This window comes from Vombatus ursinus, unplaced genomic scaffold (genome assembly GCF_900497805.2).
Source record: "Vombatus ursinus unplaced genomic scaffold, bare-nosed wombat genome assembly UNPS02014768.1, whole genome shotgun sequence".
NCBI classification, from domain to species: domain Eukaryota; kingdom Metazoa; phylum Chordata; class Mammalia; order Diprotodontia; family Vombatidae; genus Vombatus; species Vombatus ursinus.
The window spans coordinates 10,456,766-10,477,201 of record NW_020954546.1 but is presented as its reverse complement, the minus strand read 5'-3'; the positions used below and the strand labels follow the sequence as shown (position 1 = coordinate 10,477,201).

Sequence of the window (20,436 nt, the reverse complement as noted above, 5' to 3'; positions counted from 1 at the left end):
CAGATGAAGAAACCTGGGCAAGTAGGGTTAAGTGACTTGCCCAGGGTCACATAGCCAGTAAATGTCTGAGACTGGATTTGAACTCAGGAAGATGTCCTGACCCAGCCCTCTATGCACTGTACCACCTAGCTGCACACACACACACACACACACACACACACACACACACACACACACACCTTCATACATCCGGAGGCTAGCTTCTACTGCCATGATTTCTCTAGTACCAGCGTGAGGCTCTTAAAATAATCAATGGGTAATGATCAGCAGTGCTGTGTCTACACCTCCTCCTGCACACTTTCCCTTGACAGTCTATCAATTTAGTTCAACTTGGTTGTTGCTTTTTAGCCTGGAAGTGTGATTTCATCAGTATAGGGGCTAGTGAGGAAGAACTCTCTCTCCTAAAGCAGTTCATCTCCTCTTCAGCCTTGAGAGAGCTACATAGGGGCATTGATTGGTGAAGTAAATTAGCTCAGGCAACTCAGTTTGTGTCTGAGTGAGGACTCGAATCCAGCACTTCCTGAGTCTAATGCCAGCTCTCTATCCACTGTGGAATTCTGCCTCTACAGCTGGCTTTACACGGAACAACCCCCCTCTACAGCAATATTGATGGGTGGTCTTCCAGTCTCATCTTGGTCTCTAGTCAGTGAAATTGAACTCACTCCTTCCTGGGGCAGTCATTCCATTTGAGGATTGTTCTAATTATCATGAAATTTTCCTTTCATCAACCGAAATCTGTCTCTTTGTAACTTCCACACATTGTTCTTATTTATGCCCTTTGGGGGAAAGCAGAGTAGGTCTAATCCAATCTTTCAAATACTTGAAGACAGCTTTCCTCTCTCACCCAAGTTGTCTACACACCAAATCTCTCTACCTCCTTTGACTGATCCTGATGTAGCGTGGTCTCCAGTTTCTTCCCTGTCACTGGATGAATTTGAGGTTGTCGACATCTTTCCTAAAAATGGGATGTCCAGAACTGAACACAACACTCCCATGTGGTCTGACCAGGGCAGAGGACAGCAGGATTGGGACCTCTTTTCCTCTGGACAGTCTTCCTCTCTTAGTGCAATCCAAGAGTGCATTAATTGTTTTGGTCACCATGGTATAGTGTTGACTCATGACAAGCTGGAGGTCCACTAGAAAGTCAAGATCATTTTTATAAGAGCATTAGCCCTGCCATGCCCTTCTTTCATTCTGTCCATCCTGATTTTTTAGACCCAAGTACAAGACTTTACATTGAATTTCATATGTTGGTGAATCGGTGATTTTATCTGTGTCAATGCCCCGTATGCCAGTGGAGGTCGTAACCAATACCAGGATTTCTCATCATTAGCCACCAAGGATATCAGGAAATGTCTCGTATAGAAGGTCACACATGAGTTGAGCCTTTTAAAAAAACTAGGGATTCTGGGAGATGGAGCTAAGGAAGGAGGGCATTGCACATATGGGATACCGTCACTGCAAAGTCACAGAGATGGGAAATGGAATGTCCTGTGTAAAGAACAGCTAAGAATGCAGTTTGGCTGGACCACAGTGTTTAACCATAATTCTGAGGGAAGTAATGTGTAATAAGGCTTGAAAGATTATAAAGATGGTGTGAGATTCAGGAGAGAGACAGAGACAGAGAGATAGAGACAGAGACAGAGACAGAGACAGAGGGAGACAGTGAGAGACAGAGACAGAGACAGAGAGAGACAGACGCAGAGAGAATGGGAGAGATGATGCTCAGGTCCCAGACTTGCAGTACCCCTATAGTTAGGGGGCATGCTGTAGATTATGACCCCTAAAAGGGAACAAAGAAAGAATGGTCAGATAAGTAGGAAGAGAATCAAGAGAGAGTAAGGTCCCAAATGTCTAAAGAAGTGAGATTATCTGGAAGAAAGGGTAATCTATGGGGTCAAATACTCCAGAGAAGTCAAGAAGAATGAAGAAAGGACCACCGGCCTCCATAACGAAGAGATCATCAGTGACTTTGGAAAGGGCAGTGATGATGAGTGATGATGGTGGAAGGATGATTGTAGTGAGTTCTGAAGACTGAGAATAGAGGGAATGAAGGAAATGAGTGTAGATAGTATTTTTGAGGAGTTTGACTTTAAAAAAAGAAAGGAGAGATATAGGAGGCTAGCTTGATGGGTTGGTAGGGTTTAGTGAGGGTGTTTTTTTAAGGATGGAGGAGATCTAGGCATGCTTGTAGGCATCTGGGAAGGAACCAGTAGATAAGGAGAGATGGGGTGTTAGAAAGAGAGGTAGGAATGATCATGACGCCAATCAGCTGGAAAACACTAGTCATTTAGCTATTTCTGAATCCACTCAATCACACCATCATCATGCTTGAATCTGTCCAACTTGTCCACAAGATTCCACGTGAGAGACTCACGTGGCAACTTTGTCAGATGTTTTGCTGCAATCCATGTACAGCCAACCATCTTTGTTGGTTGGCCATACCTTCATTTGTCCAAGAGACATTTATTAATCACCTACTCTAACTCATAAATTAGACCTGGTCCTTGTCTTTAGGGGGCTTATAATCTAGTAGAGAAGAAAAGAAGTACACAAATATCCATAACTCCCTCTCACTTCCACCCCCAAATGGGAAGAGAGGCAGTTGTCTTTTTTAAATTTTTTTTTAATTTTAATTTTTAAAAAATTTTTAAATTTAATTTTTTATTTTTTTGCAGTTATCTTGATGAACTTCATAGACAGGGTGGCACCTGACGGATGGAGAACATTTCAGCAGGGGGAGCTTGGGTTGGGATGTGGCTGGAAATTTAAAGGGTAGGAAATGGCAATTAGAAGGAGCTTTAATCTTCTCATCTGTAAAATGAAAGGACTGGGTTAGATGATCTCTAAGCTTGGAAATTCTATGATTCTATTCTTCCTGTCCTTGAGGGTGGAGACTGTTACATCCTTTGGAACACCATTGCCCTGTAGCTTAATGATCCCTTCCCTTATGCCCCAAGGGTGGGTGGGCTGGTTAGACAGTAATGGACTGGGAAGATGTGATACTTATTTACAAGGCTTCAGTCAGATTTTGCTCTTTCTCTGTTTTGGGAGTGGGGAGCTGGTATGGCTATTAACACAGGTAGGGATGGTAATGATATGGTTTTTAATAATACAGGGCTTTTAACTTTTTCTCCAAGGTGTTTTCACGGGGACTTTCTGCCCCAGTGTTGGGAAGCTATGGGCTGCAGTGGCTTGTATCTGCATGTCGAGGTGGTAATGACTGATGTCACCTATACGTCGGTTCATTGCAGGCTCCCAAAAAGGCAAAGAAGAAGACAGAAGGGGGAGCTGGCTCCAATGTGTTCTCCATGTTTGACCAATCCCAGATCCAGGAGTTTAAAGAGGTTGGTTCCTCCAAAATGGAGTCAAGGCCCCCACCTGTCCAAACTTGAGTCGAAACCTGTTTCTCTAAGCAAACTGCATGTGGGAAAATCCGGATATAGAAAGACAGAGAGACAGAGGAGAGACACAAAGAAAGGAGAGGAGAAGAGAGGGGGCAAGAAAAGATGAGAAGGGGGCAGCTAGGTGGCGCAGTAGACCTGTGTTCAAATTCAGCCTCACACCAAACACTTGACACTTACTAGCTGTGTGACCCTGGGCAAGTCACTTAACCCCAATTGCCTAAAAAAAAAAAAAGAAGAAGAAAAGAAAAAAAAGAAAAGATGAGAAGAACAAGGGGAAGAAAAAAGAGAAGAGGAAGAAAAGAGAGTAAATTGGGGTGTTGAGTATGCTCTAGGAACATACCCCCAAAGCTTTCTTTAGATTGTCAGCTCCCATGCTTAGCTCCTGAGGACGTGTGAAATTGGACTCCAGTTATAAAATGTGGATTTACACCCAGTGTTTAAAGAGCACATTGATTTCTTAAATCGAGGTAGACTTGAGGAGACAATGTAGTTAAGTAGAAAGGTCACAGCAGCCAGAGGACCTGGCTTTGAGTCTCATCTTTTGATGATTAACACCTGTGTGACTTCAGCAGTCATTTCACTTCCCTAGGTCTCAGCTGTAAAATGAGGGGTTGAAATTGGCCCCTAAAGCCCCTTCTTTTTTATTTTTATTTATTTATTTTAATATTGTATATTAATTTTATAAATATTATATATATATTTATTTAGTTTAGTTTAGTCTGAGGCCAAATTTGAACTCAGGTCCTCCTGACTTCAGGGCCGGTGTTCTATCCACTGAGCCACCTAGCTTCCCCCCTAAGGTCCCTTCTACCTCCAGAGGGATCATCCTACGATTTAAAAACTGGGCTTTCCCCCTCTCAAAAGGACTTGATACCGATGCCCCAAAGGAGTGGTTTCAAGGGCTGAATGTGGGTGGGTCAGAAAATCTTAGGCCCATTACTTAATCCCACTGCATCTGGGCTGCCATGGAAGACCTTGGGTAAATCGCTTCATTTTTGACCCTCAGTTTCTCCATCTGTATGAGGGGGTTGGACTACATGGCCTCTGGGCTTCCTATCTTCTCTAAATCTGTGACCCGAAATAGCTTTTCCTGAGCTCTGTCTGCTAATTGTCATGACAGACTTTGCTTTGCTGTACTGTTCCCATATCTTTCCCACCTTGAGTTTCCTTCTGTCTGGGAAGAATGAATTGGGCATTTAGCTGGTCCGTCCATAGAAATGGGTGGGAAGAGGCCTGGGGTCATTGAAATACCATCCCTTGAGCCTCACAAATAAAAGCCCTCATGGGTTAAAAAAGTGAATGGCTGGAGCCAACAGCATTGGCTGAGACCCAATGCCAAGTCTCACCAAGTGTTAATCTGGTAAGGGAAGTTTGAGTGGATTTGATTAAGCTTCTCACCAACATGGATTGATGTGCTGAAAGTATGTAATGCCCAAGAGTTCCATAGGCTGAAGAGAGATGAATAATATGGAACAGAATCTGGGCCCTTGTTCTCATGTGATAATAAAATCACATTCATGGCTGGGAGGGAGGAAGGGAGGGGAGCAGGAGGTCGAGAAGGAACCAGGCACTAACGGGCCTTTTGCTCTTTATTAGGCCTTCACCATCATGGATCAGAACCGGGATGGCTTCATTGATAAGAACGACCTGAGAGACACCTTTGCTGCCCTGGGTAATGCTCAGAGATAAAGCATTAGAATGAGGGTCACAATAGCTCCACTTTATAGAATGATTTAATGTCACAAACAACTCCACATATGTCATTATTTAATACTTACAATAAGCCTGTGAGGTAAGTAGTGAAAATACTCATTCGTTCAGTGTTTAGCAAACCCCTACTCTATGCAGAGCTTGAAGCTGGGAGCGAAGGGCCTGTTTTAATAGAGTTTTGAGTGAGGTTTGAGATCTCAGGTAGAGTACCAGGTTGTTGTATGTTGTAGGTGCGGTCTTATCTGGGTCAAGAAGGACTAAACACTGGGGAGGGAGGGAGGGAGGGAGAGAGGGAAGGCGGAATCTTGACCCGGTTTCTGGGCTTTGGTTTGGGGGCTGGTCCTGCTTCAGGTTGGGGGGAATCCCTGGGGAATTAGTGGCTAGTTAATATTCAAAGTCTCTGCCAATGAGAAGAAGTGCTTTTAGCTATTATCAAAGGCCTTCCTTATCTTATCTAGCTGGGTTGACTAACAGGTTTTGGCTTCCTGGCTTCTTCAATTTTAGGGACGGGAAGGCCACTGAGTTCCTTGTGTTCATTTTAGTTGGTTTTTTTTTTTCAGTCGTGTCTGACTCTTTGTGACCCCATTTGGTGTTTTCTTGGCAGAGATACTGGAGTGGTTTGTCATTCCCTTCTCTAGCTCGTTTTATAGACGAGGAAATGGTGGCAAATAGAGTTAAGTGACTTGCCCAGGGTCACCCACATGGTGTCTGAGTCTAGATTTGGACTCGGGAAGGTGAGTCTTCCTGACTCCAGGCCCAGCGTTTTGTGCACTATGACGCCCACGCGGCTGCCCCCATGGATAGGTGTTACTAGCCTCATTTTATAAACGGGGCATCTAAGGCTCAGAAAGGTCAAGTGACTTCCCCAAGGTCACTCAGTAGCAAATGGTAGTCAGAAATCAGGCCTTGCTCTTTTGATCCCACGTCCAATTTACTTCCCAGACCCAGGGACTGTCCCTTACCTCCTTCCAACCTCCGCTCACAGGTCGCCTCAATGTCAAGAATGAAGAGTTGGAAGCCATGGTGAAGGAGGCTCCTGGGCCCATCAACTTCACCGTCTTCTTGACCATGTTCGGTGAGAAGCTGAAGGGTGAGCATCCTTGGGAGCAACAGCAGAGACAGGCAGAGGGAAGGGCGTGTCTGAGGGACAGGGCACCAGGCCAGGCGTGGCCTGGAAGACGGTCTTCTGGGAAGAGTCTGGGAGCTGAGGTGACCATGTTCAAGCTCTGGCTGCTTGTGGTCCCTCTGACATTAGCCGCCATCAGCTTTTTCTGAGTCTTTGTATTGCCTACCCTGTCCCTCCCCCACCCCCGTGCCTGTACTGTTCTCTTTCCTCATTCTACCTCTTGGCTCCTCCGGCTCCATTTAAGATTCTGCCTTTGGCAGACAGCTTTTCCCTGTCTCCCCAGCCGCCAGTTCCTTCTCTCTAGAACTAACTTCCATCTACTTCACATTTCTCTCGCATCTCTTGTATCTACCAAACTACCTACGTGTTGCCTCTCTTATTAAAATGATAATGAGTAATCATATTAACTGGCATTATTTGGCACTTTAATGTTTGCAAAGTGCTCCACAAATATTATCTCATTTTATCCTGACAACGATCCTGGTAGGTAGGTGCTATTATCATCCCCATCTTACAGATGAGGAAACTAAGGCAGACAATATCAATGACAATGACAGGGTCACACAGGTTTTCCGTATGGTCAGGCCTTCTAATGATACTTAGTTGGCTCCATCCCTCCCCTCCCTCCTTTTGGCCCTCCTGAACTCCCGTCTAAGGCCTTAAGTGTTTGTGGTCTCAGGGTTTGGAAAAAGGAAAGAGGGAGCTTAAGAAGGCTGGCTCGCCTTGAGGGAGGTCCTTGGGGGAATGAAAAACTAGGCTGGGAGATTTCCTTTCTTTGAGGTAAAGTGTGTCTTCATCCATAGCCAAAGTAGGAGAGGTGGTAGTTAGCATCTCAGTCGCTGCCTAGCATTCTACCTCTTCCTATGACTCACCTTTCTGAAACAGATTCTGTGCCATCATAGAGACCTACAATCCCTCCACCCCTCAGGACTTTCGCAGACCATTACTCATGTCCTAATTTCACTTTCCTCCGTTTCTGATCTGGAGAATTCTGAGAAAATAAGCAGGACTTTGAGGTTGGGAGAAAAGGAAGGGAGTAGGGAGGAAAGGGGAAGGAGGAGGAGGAGAAGAGGATAGGAGGGAAAAAAGGAAGAGAAGGGGAAGAGAAGAGGGGAAAGGGAAAGGAAAGAGAGGAGGGATGGGAAGAAGGGAAGGAGTGACCTTAATTCCTTTCTTTTCTGCTTGCCATCTCTGCCCTCTTTCCCTTCCCTTTCTCCTCTTCTTCCCTTTCCTCCCTCTTACCCTTCCCTCTCCTTTTTTTATCTTCTCTTTCCTTCTTCTTCTTCCTCTGTCCTTTCCCTCCCCCTCCTCCTTTTCTCCCAGCCTCAAAGTTAGTTACTTTTCTCTTCCTCCCATGGCCCAAGGGGCCTCGTAATTCTTCAAGGAGGGGCACATGTCTTGGTCTGGCTCCATTTGGGAGGGTCAGCTCAGAAGTGATTAGGAGGGATACGCTTCTACCAACAAGCTTAGAGCTATACAGCTCGTTTTCAGGTTTCCCAATGAAAACTATTATCCAAAAGTTACAGTAGAACCTTGTTAATGTGAAACACAAGGGATTCGGGGACAGACTTTGAATGAACTGAATTGGGATTATCTGATGGCTTGATTTAAGAATAAAAGGGGATCTCTCTTGTAGCTTTGAATTAAGAGCTATGTTTGCCTGAGCTGACACCAATTCAGGGCTGGTCTGTGGCGTTGTACTGTTCAGGGGAAAGAAACCTAGGAACTGACCGATAGAGACAAATGAGCAAGAAGAGGGCAGACTACTGCGGAAGCTCAGTCTGGCAAAAAGAAAAATGGCTCTGGAGTCAAAAGATCTGGATTCAGATCCTCCTCTGATGCTTATTACCTGTGTGGCCTAGGGCAATTCACTTACACGTTTCTGGGCCTCAGTTTCCTCCCCTGAAAGATGACGGGACTGGATGAGATACACAGGCCAGGGTCCCCGCTGCTCTTTCCCTCCCTTGATTCTCTGACCTTAGCCTCTCCTCTGTGTCCCACCTTCACGTCACTGAGAGCCCTAGGCCGCGGGAAGCGGGTGCCACGTCCCCAGTCCGCCATCCTCAGGCTTCCTCTTGGCCAGGAGGAGGCCAGCTTTTTTTCATTTGACAAGGGGGAAACAGCTGGGCCTGTCAGGCCCTTCTGGCTGGGCTTTTGTCATGCAAACGATGCTGAGCCAAAAGGCTGCTCGGAGCCAATCAAAGCTAATTGGGACGAAGAGCCTTTGTAGTGGGACCAGAGAGTCAGGGAAGGAACACAAGCAGGGAGCCAGACCCGGCCATCAGACTGGGATTCTCGTTTGCCAACCACGATGCCAGGAGGATGCTGAAAGGTGCCTTCCCTGGGAAATCTGTGGCACTGTAATTGATTTCTGTCATAAAGGGCGAGCTGGGATTCTGGAGACGAGACTGAGCCTTGTACATCGATATCACGGTGCCAGATGAACAGCTAACAAAACTCCATTTATGTTAATGCCATCCACATGGAACTGTAGCTACAGGGAAACAGAGTAATGCAATTTGTCCAGAAAGCAGGGATGCAGGCACATCAAAAGAGCCGCGCTATTTACCAGCTAATCAATAAAGGCTGCCTAGTGCAGCCCGGCTCTGCCGGGCCTCGTGTCTAGTGTAGGGGAGAAGAGGCAGTTTGCATGCAGGAAGGAAAGAAAGGAAGCCTCCCCACGCCCCCACAAACCCATCTCCTGCCCACACGCAGTGGAGTCTGGCTCCAAATGGGCCCCATTCTCACCCTGGGAATGGGAATCTTCCCTGCACCTGGCCTAGAAATTCATAGGCCCATAGAGAGAGACCTGGAATCATGCCTTCTCCTATGCTGATTTCTCTATTTTATCCTGTGCATACATATTTCTTTGCATGTTGTCTCCCTGTTAGACTGTGAGCACCTTCGTACCAGGGATGGTTGTTTTTGTCTCTTTGTATCCCTAGCACTTAGCTCATAGCTGGTGTTCCATTTGGTCATTTCAGTCGTGTCTGACAATTCGTGACCCCATTTGGGGTTTTCTTGGCAAAGCTACTGGAGCGGTTCGCCATTTCCTTCTCCAGCTCATTTTTACAGATGAGGAAATGGAGGCAGAGAGGGTTAAATGACTTGACCTGGGTCACACAGCTAGTAAGCGTCTGAGGCCAGATTTGAACTGAGGAAGATGAGTCTTCCTGACTCCAGGTTCTCTCCACCGCTCCCTTTGTATCAAGAAAATAGCACCTTTAAAACTCTGCAACCCAAAATTTAAAACCAACGATATCAACCACCAAAAACCTCACTAAGCAATAATCGGTCGACTCCATTACCCTTTGAAAATGGAAGGAATAGCCCTGGGCAAGGTGTATTCATTTAAATAATAATAAGACTAATAAGTCTCATTTGCTGTATTCGACCACATTGCGAACTCCCTTTCCACCCCTTCCCCAAATCTGGCTTCTATCAAACCCAAGTGTAGTCTATAATGACCCTCGGCTTATGATAAGCGGCAATTAAAGTGAACGGGGATGATAAACACCATAATCCATCCTCCCCACGCCGGCCGCTTTAATCTTTCTAATGAACCCTGTCGCTCTCTTGCTTATAAATATTCAGTGACTCCCTATTATCTTGAGGACGAACTTATTGAGGTACCTTACCTCCTGATAGGAGCCTACCTCCGCAGCTGGATTTCACTATTCTTCACACTCATGCTAGGATGAGCCAAGAGGAACTGTCAGCTGGTCCCTGATGTGATCCAGCTTTCTGCTAACTCCATGCATGCCCCCAGCAAGGCAGGAGACCTCCATTCTAGTCCCAGCTATGACATTAGCTTTATTGTGACCTTGGATAGGTCATTCAACCACACTGGGCTTTGCTTTCCTCTTTGGTAAAACCAAGAGGTTGGGGGGAGGGGCAGCTAACCTCTAGGGTCCCTTTCAAAACTGATTTTAATTAGCTGTTTTAGTTTGTTACAAAAGGAAGGCTTCCTGGGTGGGCAGGAGTAGGGGAATGACTGATTTTTTTTTTTAAAGGCATCAATAAAATCTTAATTTAGAAAAAAAATTAAAGGACCCAGTTCAAAAAAAAAAATAAATTAGTCTAAACTTCAAGGGAGGGAAGAGAGAAGTTAAGGGATTTTGTGAAGAAGCTTGTCTTTACCATGACCATCCTGATTTTATTGAAGCAGACCCTACTTCTCCTTAGCCTCAGTCTCTCCGCAGGGACTCCTGGCTACATGAAACATTCTTTGTCTGTTTTGTCCTTCCAGGCACAGATCCAGAAGATGCCATCCTGCATGCTTTCAAGATTTTTGATGTTGAAGGAAAAGGTTTCCTTAAGGCAGACTTGTAAGTTCACCTTTCAAAAGGACGCTTTGTTTTTTTTTCTAAATGAACATTTCATCGATGACTTTAAAAAATCATAGTCATTCCAGATATAATCCCCCTATTCCAGCCCACCTAGTAAGTCTCCCTTTGTAACAAAGAAAAACAATCAAGCAACACCAACTGCCATAGCGGTGACACCAAACGGTATTTGAAAAAAATTGCATCCATAGTCTTCCTCTTCTTTAAGGAAAGGGGAAGTGTGAAGTGAACAGCATTTGGCGTGGCTCGCCACATCTGGAGTAACACAAGGGAAAGCATTTCTTCATCCCGTCTCTATCCCTAGACAGGTAGACAATTATGGCATCATCCCTGGGACACACAGGGGAAAGACATTTTCTCATCTCTTCTTTAGGACCAGGTTTGGCCATTGTAGCTACTCACTGTTTAGCTTTGTTAAAGGATCCACTTTAAGACAAATGTGTCCTCTCTCCATACTGTGTAGAAAGACAGCAGAAAGATCATTGTGATGTCTCAAACTGGACATCCAGGAGACATCTTAAACTCATTTTATCCAAAACCTAACTCCTTATCTTTCCCCCTAAACCCTACCCCTTTCCTGCCTTCTCTATTACTGTAGAAGGCAATATCATCCTCCCAGGCTTTCAGGTTCCCAACCTAAGTGTCACCCTCAAGTCTTCACTATCTCCCCCCCCCACCCCATATTCAATCTGTTGCCAAGGTTTATTGACTTCACCTCCGTAATATATCTGGTGGGTAGTATTTGCCAATTTCTAAGATGTAAATGCTCACACTGAACATTTAACAATCAGCTCTTATGAGCTGATACAAGCTGGCTCCAACATGCCCCCCACCACCCCCAGGTATGGATTGATGGTAGTTGAGATCCCTTTCAGCTCTGAAATCCACTGATTCTATAGAATGGTTACCAGGCCCAAAGTGGGTGGCATGCCCAAAGTTCAAGGTAAAGGTCTCTGAAGCTTTGGATTACTAAACTGAAACTGAGTTCCAGCAAGGTTAAATGACTTGCCCAAGGTCACGCAGGGTTGGGTTTTGCCCAATACCTCCCTTTTCAGTGGTTGACTGGGTCCTTGAAAGGGCATTGACAAACAGTAACAAGGCTGAGAACTTTTTGAATAAATCTGGAGATCATTGATGAGATGATTTTCGAGAGAGGCTGTTAGATGACCTGAAGGTGATCTAAGGTGAGCTTCTGAAATGGTTCCTAATTCTGGACATAGGTTACAAGGCAAGAAATCGAGGCAGAGGAATCCCAGTGGGAATTGCAGTCAACTGCAATGCCCCTCTGGATCCAAACTCTCTTGGTCTATTTCCTATAGATAATACATATATTTCACAGTCAAAATGAAGACAGTTCCCTCCCCCCAGCCAAACTCCCCTCTCTTGAGAGGTCAGAGCTCCCTTTTCTCTGCTCTGTTCAAAGTAGACAGTTGCTTTAGTCTGTCCCCACTGGAGACCGTGATGTTTCCCTATTAGACCTGAGAGTAATGCTGATCATTATGGAGCAAACCATTTAATCAATTCCTGAAATGTCTTTGAGGTTTCCGTTCGTACTCACGGGCTCCCCTGGGTTAGAGATTTGAAGGTTTTGTAACAGATTCTTGGGATGGTGCTTTTCTTCCCCACTTCAAGACGAACCTTCCAAGCCCAATTAATGTCATATTTTAGAACTTAAAATTTTAACGATAATTGTGTTCCATATTAAAATAATTAGATAATTCAAGGGAAAAAAAGCCTCGATGACCTTTAATCAACATTTATTTTGTTCATCTCCATATGAACCCGCCTTGGAGGGGGGGGAGCCATGGTTTGCATCCCATCTCCTTTTGTATTTTCACCTCTCCTCTGGAAAGTTGTGACTCATGCAGTCCATCTGATGGCGGTTGGAATGGGCCTCCGGATGGACAGCCCTGGCCCTCTTTTCCCACTTCTAACAGATCCCCTGGTACCTTCTCCATCCTTCCTCCCCCAGGAGTCGAGGGAGAGAGAATTCAGGGAGTTGACAGCAGCCTTTCCTAGTATGTTCCTAATAATGTGCTTCTCCTGAGGTCCCCATGATGAGGCCCCCATTTCCCCACCCCCTTCATTCTTCCTCCGCCCTAGCTCCATGTGCTGCTGGATCAGGGGAAGTCACTTGCCCCGCAGATTCCAATGATAATCTTTTAAAAGATTGTATGCAAATCAAAGGAACAACAAAATAGTTTCAATATTAGAACCAGTTGATACTGGCCAGACTGTTCATCAGTGAGAGACCCACATCAAGACGCTAGGCACGAATTTCTGTAAAGGCACCAGAAGGCTCTGGTTGTTGTCTTGTTTGGGGGGAAGTTTTTGTTTTTCTTCCAGAAATAAATAGTATGTGAAAAGGACATAACTTTCAACATTGGAAACTGTGACTTCTCCTTCCCCTATAAAATAAATAATGGAAAATGCACATAGGTCTTTAACTTGGTTTCCTTGTGCCCTTGCCAGGGGAGGGAGGGTGGGCCGGGCATCAGAAGATTATAATTAGACACTGGATCCTCCACACCCCTCCCCCATGCTCTTACACTTCAAATTTTCCAGTAGAAATTTAGGCCCATAAAGCCCAAGACTGTCAAGTTTATGTCTATGTGCTCAGGGGTGATTATTCCCTCACCAGTACTGCCATGACCTTGACCTTCACAACCCATGATGTTTTCACTGACCAATGGGACAAAGGGTGGCATCTCACATAGAAGGCACCTCTGAGGACTTAAGAGATGGAGGGGAGACGAGGGCAGGAAATGCTACAGAAGGTCCTATGCCCATTTTTCCAGGGACATGCAAGTCAGGGGAAATCATGGTGGAGTCCCAGGGGAAAATGCTGATAAAACCAGCTGTCCATGTGGTGGAAAGAGCTAAGTTCTAATCCTGCCTCTCTCCCTCACTACCTTTTTAGGGCTCAGTTTCCTCATCTGCAAAATGAAGACTTGGACTAGATGACCTTTAAGGTCTTTCTACATCCAGGAAGCGCAATTATTTGTCTGATGGGCCTCAGTTTCCTCATCTGTAAGATAAGAGGGCTGGAATGGATGGCCTTTAATTTCCCCTCTAGCTCTAAATCCATGACTCTAAAATTTGATGACTAATCTCATTTTAAAGTTTTGAAATAATTTGGTGGATAAGCCTCAGTTTCCTCATCTGTAATTACATTATCTCCCCTCTTTTTGGGGGCCACCCAGGTTTGATCATTATAATTATACAGTGTTCAGTAATTTTTTTGTTCTTTCTATTTACATTATCATGGTCACTGTGTTTATTGTTTTCCTGATTCTACTCACTTCCCTCTGCATCATTTCATATGTCTTCTCACCCTTCTCTGAATTCGTCACGTACACCACTTCTTATAGTGAAGTAAAATTCCATTACATTCCTGTTTGTTCAGCCATTCCCGGATTGATGAGTTCCTCCTTTGTCCCAGTTCTTTACTATTTCAAAAAGGGCTGTAATAAATACTTTGGGGCCTAATGATCTTCCTATCTTTGATCTGCTAGAGATTTATGGTAGTGCTTGCATTTTGAGAGAGCTGCCTGGAGAGGGCAATCCTGAGCCCAAAGAATTAGGACTCTAACCCAAGCAGAATTTCAGGGATTAGGAAGAGACTAATCTACCTGATTCTTCCCATATCCTGCAGCAGCGACAACTGCATCATTTGCCCCTGGAGCCCCGTGGAGGACTAGTAAATATTGAGCCTTAAAAACTTTAGAAGGAGAAAACCAAGGCAAGAAATTGGCCAGCTTTGGTGGGCTGGAGGGGCTGGATCTGCTAGAGGAGGCAGGGAGCTCTTTTTGGAGGAGGATTTTGGTATGAGGAAGGGGGATGACTTCTGATGGCTGTGAGGGCCGGGAAGAACAAATGACTAGAGGTAAAACAAGCCAATGTTATAGTGCCTGGATGCTGGGTTCTAATCACGGCTCAGGGCCTTGAAGGGGGGTGGGAGAGGGAATGCCATTGAGGCATCATTTCTCACGTTTTAGATCTGGACTTGAGGGTAGGTGCTGCTGTGTCATCCTAGTGGCCTTCTTTCGAAGCAGGGACATCTATGAAGGTTGAGAATCGAAGGGGAATTCTTTGGAAGGTCCTTAGGGACCTGCCCAGGAGCAGCCAGTAGGAGAATGGAGACATGGGATCTAATTCCGATTTTTATATTAACTTGCTGTGTGACTTTGAGAAAGACACTTCTCTCCACCTCAGTTTCTCCATTTGTACAGTGAAGGTCCCCACCAGTTCTAACCCTTAGTGATTCATGACGGTTGCAGGTTTTCCATAGTGAGAGAGGAAAGGCACAGTGAAAGGCAGGAGGGGAAGACAGAGCCATCACCAACTGGGAGAAATGATCATCTGTAGCTTGTTACCCAGGGGAATAAGAAGCAGAAGCCGGCTAGCTGGAGAAAACAATATTCTGTTTCAAGGCAAATAACTTCAGTAATAAATAACATGGGAAGGAAGGAGATAAATCCCTGATGCTGTTTCTAAATGTGGCCGGTGTCCTCACTGGGGAGGAAGCCGTGGGGGGTCTCTGGCCACGGCCGGACTAGAATGTGGCTTCATGCAACTACGTTTGGAACGATCCCTTGAGCACGAAGCCTGGGAGGCAGCTTAGGGAACATTCGACTCATTCCTCATGTTTTGCAGAAGAAGAAACTGAGGCTCAGAGAGAGGAACGTGGCCGTGGTTCTAAGGGTGAAGTGTTTCCAAGCCCAATTGTTTCCTGCCATGAAATGAAGTAATTTGCTTTGTTTTTTATTTTAACAGCATCAAAGAAAAGCTCATGACACAGGCAGACCGATTCAGTGAGGAGGAGGTAAGGTCATCCTTTCTGTCCTTGGGATTTGATTGCTTTACACACAAGGTGCAATCCTCCCCAGAGGCAGGGGGATGGATGTGATGACCTCTCAAGGTCCCTTCCTCTCAGGGTGGGGACCTGTTTTCCTTCAGCTTGACAAGTGAGTTTTGCTGAAGACTGACTTGTTGATACCAGGAATTCCCTACACTGACAAAAGCAAAGATCCCCTCTGTATCCACGTAGAGTGAGGCCAGTGCTTCTGTTATGCTTCCCTGCAGGGTGGTTGTGAGGAAAGCAAGCACTTTGTCAAATGCTCAGTAAATGAATTGTTATTATTACATTTCCCTGCCAGATTGTAGACAGACAACCATGAGATAGTGGACGGGGGCTGACGTAAGAGTCAGGAAGATTTGGGTTCAAGTTCAGTCTCTGATACATACTAACAGTGTCACCCTGGGCAAGTCATTTTCCTTTTCAGGGACCCCAGGCCACTCTCTAAGACTTTTAAGTTACTGAACAGATACTGATCTGCCTCTCCTCACTGGGAGTCTCTCTGAGGGGGGATGGATTGGAAGTGAATAAGCATCTTTATAGCACCTACTATGCGCTAGACATTGTGCTAAGTGCTTTTTACAAATATTAACTCATTTGATCTTCACCACAACCCGGTGAGAGTTGGTTACTGTTATGATCCCCATTTTACAGTTGAGGAAACTGAGGCAAACAGAGATTCAATGACTTGCCCAGAGTCACACAGTTGAGTAAGCCTCTGAGGTTGGATCTGAACTCAGGTCTTCTTGATTCCAGGCCCAGTGTTCTATCTACTTACCCACCTAGCTGCTTATACTGATGAAATCACAGGTTTGGTCTGAAAAACCAGACTGTAGGCTTCTTGAAGGCAGGAACTCAGCCTTACTTTTTTTGGGTGACTCTTACTGATGGGAGAGTCTGGAGGAAAATGATGCCACTGTCACAGATGCCCAAATATGGATTCTCTGAAGAATTCTGCACATTCATTCCTCATACATACTGTGGGCTGGGAAGGAGAATGGCGATTTTTCCTTCATTAACTGACCAACGGACCGAGTCCAAGCAAGGTTTGGGGATAGGCTGGACTCAGTGACCTCAGCGGTTCCCACCAGCGCTTGGACGCTGAGATGTTCTGTGACCCTCCAGGAAAGGCCTGGTTAGGATTCATATGGGGAGCAGAGCTCGAGGCTGTCCTGAGCTCAGCAAAGGCTGGGAGGGTTCAGTGGATTTGGATGAGGGTTCCCAGCAGAACTCTCCCTCCAGTGAGACTGGACAAGGCATGTCTTTGTCAGAGAGGAGGCCAGCTGGACGGGATTTGGGGTTCTTCTCCTCCCCCCTCCCCACCCCGTGGATGCCTGTTTCTCGAATTTATTTTCCAGGTCAAACAGATGTTTACAGCTTTCCCTCCAGATGTACGTGGCAATCTCGATTACAAGAACCTGTGCTATGTCATCACCCATGGCGATGAGAAAGACTAGGTGGGGGGAGAAAGCCCCCAGTGTCTCCTCTGGAAGCACTTAGTGGCAAAGGTGAAAGGAATGAGGAGGCTTCTACTGGAGATAAAGAGAAGAAAAGTCTCCCCACTGGCATGCGGCTCATCCGAAAAGAACCAAAAATAATAATTAAAAAAATGGAAATGAGGTTAAAGTTATTCTATTTAATGTTCTAGCCTGGATAAAAGCTGAAAATTCCAATTCTGTTAGTTTTTCCCACACTTAAGATAAAAAAAAAACCTTTTGGTGGTTTCTGCTGGAATTTTCCTGACGAGTTGTTGCTTTTAATTTATTGACAATTTTAATGATCACCAGATGGCCCATAGGATAGAGGAAACATCTTGGCAGCCCCTCCCCCCCAACCACCCATTGCCTGGGCCAGACTCCGTGCTCCCAGCTATTGCATCATAAAGGGTCTTTGGTAACCAGAATTCTCTTCCACTCCTTGGCCTTTTACATTAGATATTTAAGTGGAACCGAACTCTAGGTTGGAAGCAAAGGGAGTCTGTTGGTTTATCTTGGGAGTTATTGCACAGATTTATTTTGAAAAGTGACACTAAAGATGTTTTCAGAAAGTCCTAGCTTTCTTGAGACCGATTTCAAAGGATAACCTATTCAGCACCTAGCTTGGTGCCTGGTACACAGCGGCATTTAATAGAAGTTTATTGATTGATGGGTGGATTTGTTGGACTCTCCCCCTAACCCTCCACCCTCCAATACCTATAAGGATAGCCGCTAAGTTCCCGAAGGAAGCTTACTATTTATAAGAATCTTACGGCCAATCCCTCCAGAAGGCAAAGTCTCTCACTCTGATTTTAAATAAGATTCATTACAATCAACTTGACCATTGCACCCCACGGACCATAGATTGGAAGGTGAGGTGAGGTTGATGTTAAGGAAAGACTTCTTAACAATTTGGGCCACTCGAAATAGTTTTCTGCCTTCAGACCTGAGAAGCCATCTGGTCCAACCCCTCTCCCCTTTTACAGATGAGAAAACTGAACCCTGGGAAAGTAAAATGACTTACCCCAAATCATGTAGGTATTCAATGGCAGTGTCAGCATTTGAACCCAGGCCCTGTGATCCCAGAGCTAGTATTTCTTGTGGAGCCAGGTACCTGATAGCCAGAAGGAGCCGTGGAATGACAAGCTGGAGAAGGATGTAGATCCACCTCTGTGTGGACCCTGGGCCCAGCAGTGACACGAGGAATTCATTTTGCCCGGGCTGGGCTTGACTTTTGCCCATACTTAGCCCGAGGCAGAACTCCCAAGGCGATTTGTTGTCCCACCTTCCCCCAGACTCCTCTCTCCCAGTTGCCTTTACTTTCACTTCAGTTCCCTACTGACAGTCCTCCAGGGCCATCCCACGCCTAACCTCCTTCCCCCCAGATAAGAGCCATTGAATATATGACTGTGAGGGCTATAGGGGTAAGAGAAGAGATTACATTCTGTGAGTTGAATTCCCACTTCCACTCAGGTGAGAAGCAGGGACGGCCCTGTACAAGGTGCCTGGAGGGAGATAAGACCCCTGACTGGCTGCAAGGACACTTTGAAGGAGGACCTGGGGCATGGTGGAGTGAGGAGAGGGAGGGAGGGAGACAGAGACAGAGACAGAGACTGACAGAGAAACAGAGAGAGACAGAGAGGAGAGACAGAGAGATAGAAAGAGACACACACAGAGACAGCGAGAGAGACAGAGAGAGACACAGAGAGAGAGAGGAGGTACAAAATTTTGAATGGAGGACTGGAGCCCCAGGCACGGACAAGCCTGCCTCCTATCATGTCCCTTGACCTCAGGGCCTGCACATCTAGAGACCGCTGAGAGTGGACATCGTGGTGAGATCACGCCCTTCCTCCCTTGATATGAACTGAGGTGTCTCTCCCCTAGCCAAAGGGTTGGGAGACTGGAGGAAACATCACCCAGCCTAAACAATACAGGCTTCTGACTACCTCCCTCCTGTCCTCCCCCCAGTTGTTGCTGGTGCACATGTTCCCCCGTGCCCCCAACCTCCTAATCTTGGCAAAGGTGGACCAGACCTTGGATCATATCCAGCTGAGCCCCCTAGAGCCCCTCCCACAGACATGGATCCCCTCCCCTGCTTCCCCATGTACACAGTAAATGAAGATCACCTGGGGGTTCATTTTGAACTCGACAAACTGAGCATTTCCATACAGAAGAAAGGGAAAAGGAGATTACATACGAAACCACACATCTCCACTTTGTTTCACTCTCATCTCTTCTCAGAATTCTATAATAAACCCAACAAAGTTTCAAAGCTGTCCTGCTTGTCCGTGTCTCCTGCTCAACCCCCTTCTGTTTTCTTCGGTGTGTTTTTATATTTTAAAAATTGTTTCTTTTTTTTAAATTGATTTATTTTGAATTATCAACAATCACTTCCATAAGCTTCTGAGCTTCAAATTTTTCTTCATCTCCCTCCCCACCTCCGTCCCCAAGACGTTGCGCAATCTGATGTAGGCTGTACATATACATTCCCATTAAACATATTTTCCCATTAGTGATGTCGTAAGTAAGAATTAGAGCCAATAGGAGGAACCACCAGAAAGAGGAAGCAAAACACAACAGAAGAAAAAAATTAGCAAATAGTATGCTTCGATCAGCATTTGAACTCCATAGTTCTTTCTTTGAATGTGGATAGTATTTTCCATCATGAGGCCTTTGGAGATGTCTTAGATCCTTGTATTGCTGGGAAGGGTTAAGTCTATCAATATGAGTCATCGCACAACGTGGCTCTTACTGTGTACAACGTTCTCCTGGTTCTGCTCACTTCACTCAGCATCAGACTATACAAGTCTTCCTAGGTTTTTCTGAAGTCTACCTGTTCATCATTTCTTATAGCACAATAGTTTCTGTGTGTTTTTAAAAAAGGCTTCGACAATTCTTATCTTTTTTTCACTTTTTTTAAGAGGGGGAGGAGAAAATCTCTGTTGCTATTTCTCTTCTCCCTTTCAACCTTTCCACAACTTGGTAACAAATAAGCATAGGTAAGCACAACTATTCCATGCATTCCTCATGTGTGAAGATTTTTATTTTATTTTATTATTATTTTTAGTGAGGCAATTGGGGTTAAGTGACTTGCCCAGAGTCACACAGCTAGGAAGTATGTGTCTGAGGCTGGATTTGAACTCAGGTCTTCCTGACTCCAGGGCTGGTGCTCTATCCACTGCTCCACCTAGCTGCCCCCATGAAGATGTATTTTTCATCTGGTGCCTCAAGTCCCTCACCTCTCTGGTGGTTATATTTTAAGAGAGAATCCTGAAGAAAGCAATTCTGAACCCAAAGGAGTGATATCATCAGTTGATGTTCAGTCGTATCTGACTCTCCGTGACCCCATTTGGGATTTTCCTGGCAGAGATACTGGAGTGGTTGGCCATTTCCTTCTCCAGCTCATTTTACAGATGAGGAAACTGAGGCAAACAGGGTGAAGTGACTTGTCCAGGGTCACACAGCTAGTAAGTATCTAAGGCTGAATTTGAACTCATGAAGATGAGTCTTACTG

General features: G+C 45.4%; 1 protein-coding gene across 1 annotated transcript; it reads left to right on the top strand.

Moving 5' to 3' along the window:
- Window positions 1-3,257: 3,257 nt before the first annotated feature.
- Window positions 3,258-16,904, top strand: MYL10 (myosin light chain 10). The gene is made up of 6 exons (XM_027862413.1): window positions 3,258-3,347; window positions 5,004-5,079; window positions 6,103-6,207; window positions 10,493-10,571; window positions 15,366-15,414; window positions 16,806-16,904. Exons 1-6 carry the CDS (start codon window positions 3,312-3,314, stop codon window positions 16,902-16,904), a joined length of 444 nt encoding a protein of 147 aa, XP_027718214.1. The 5' UTR covers window positions 3,258-3,311.
- The last annotated feature ends 3,532 nt before the right edge of the window (window positions 16,905-20,436 follow it).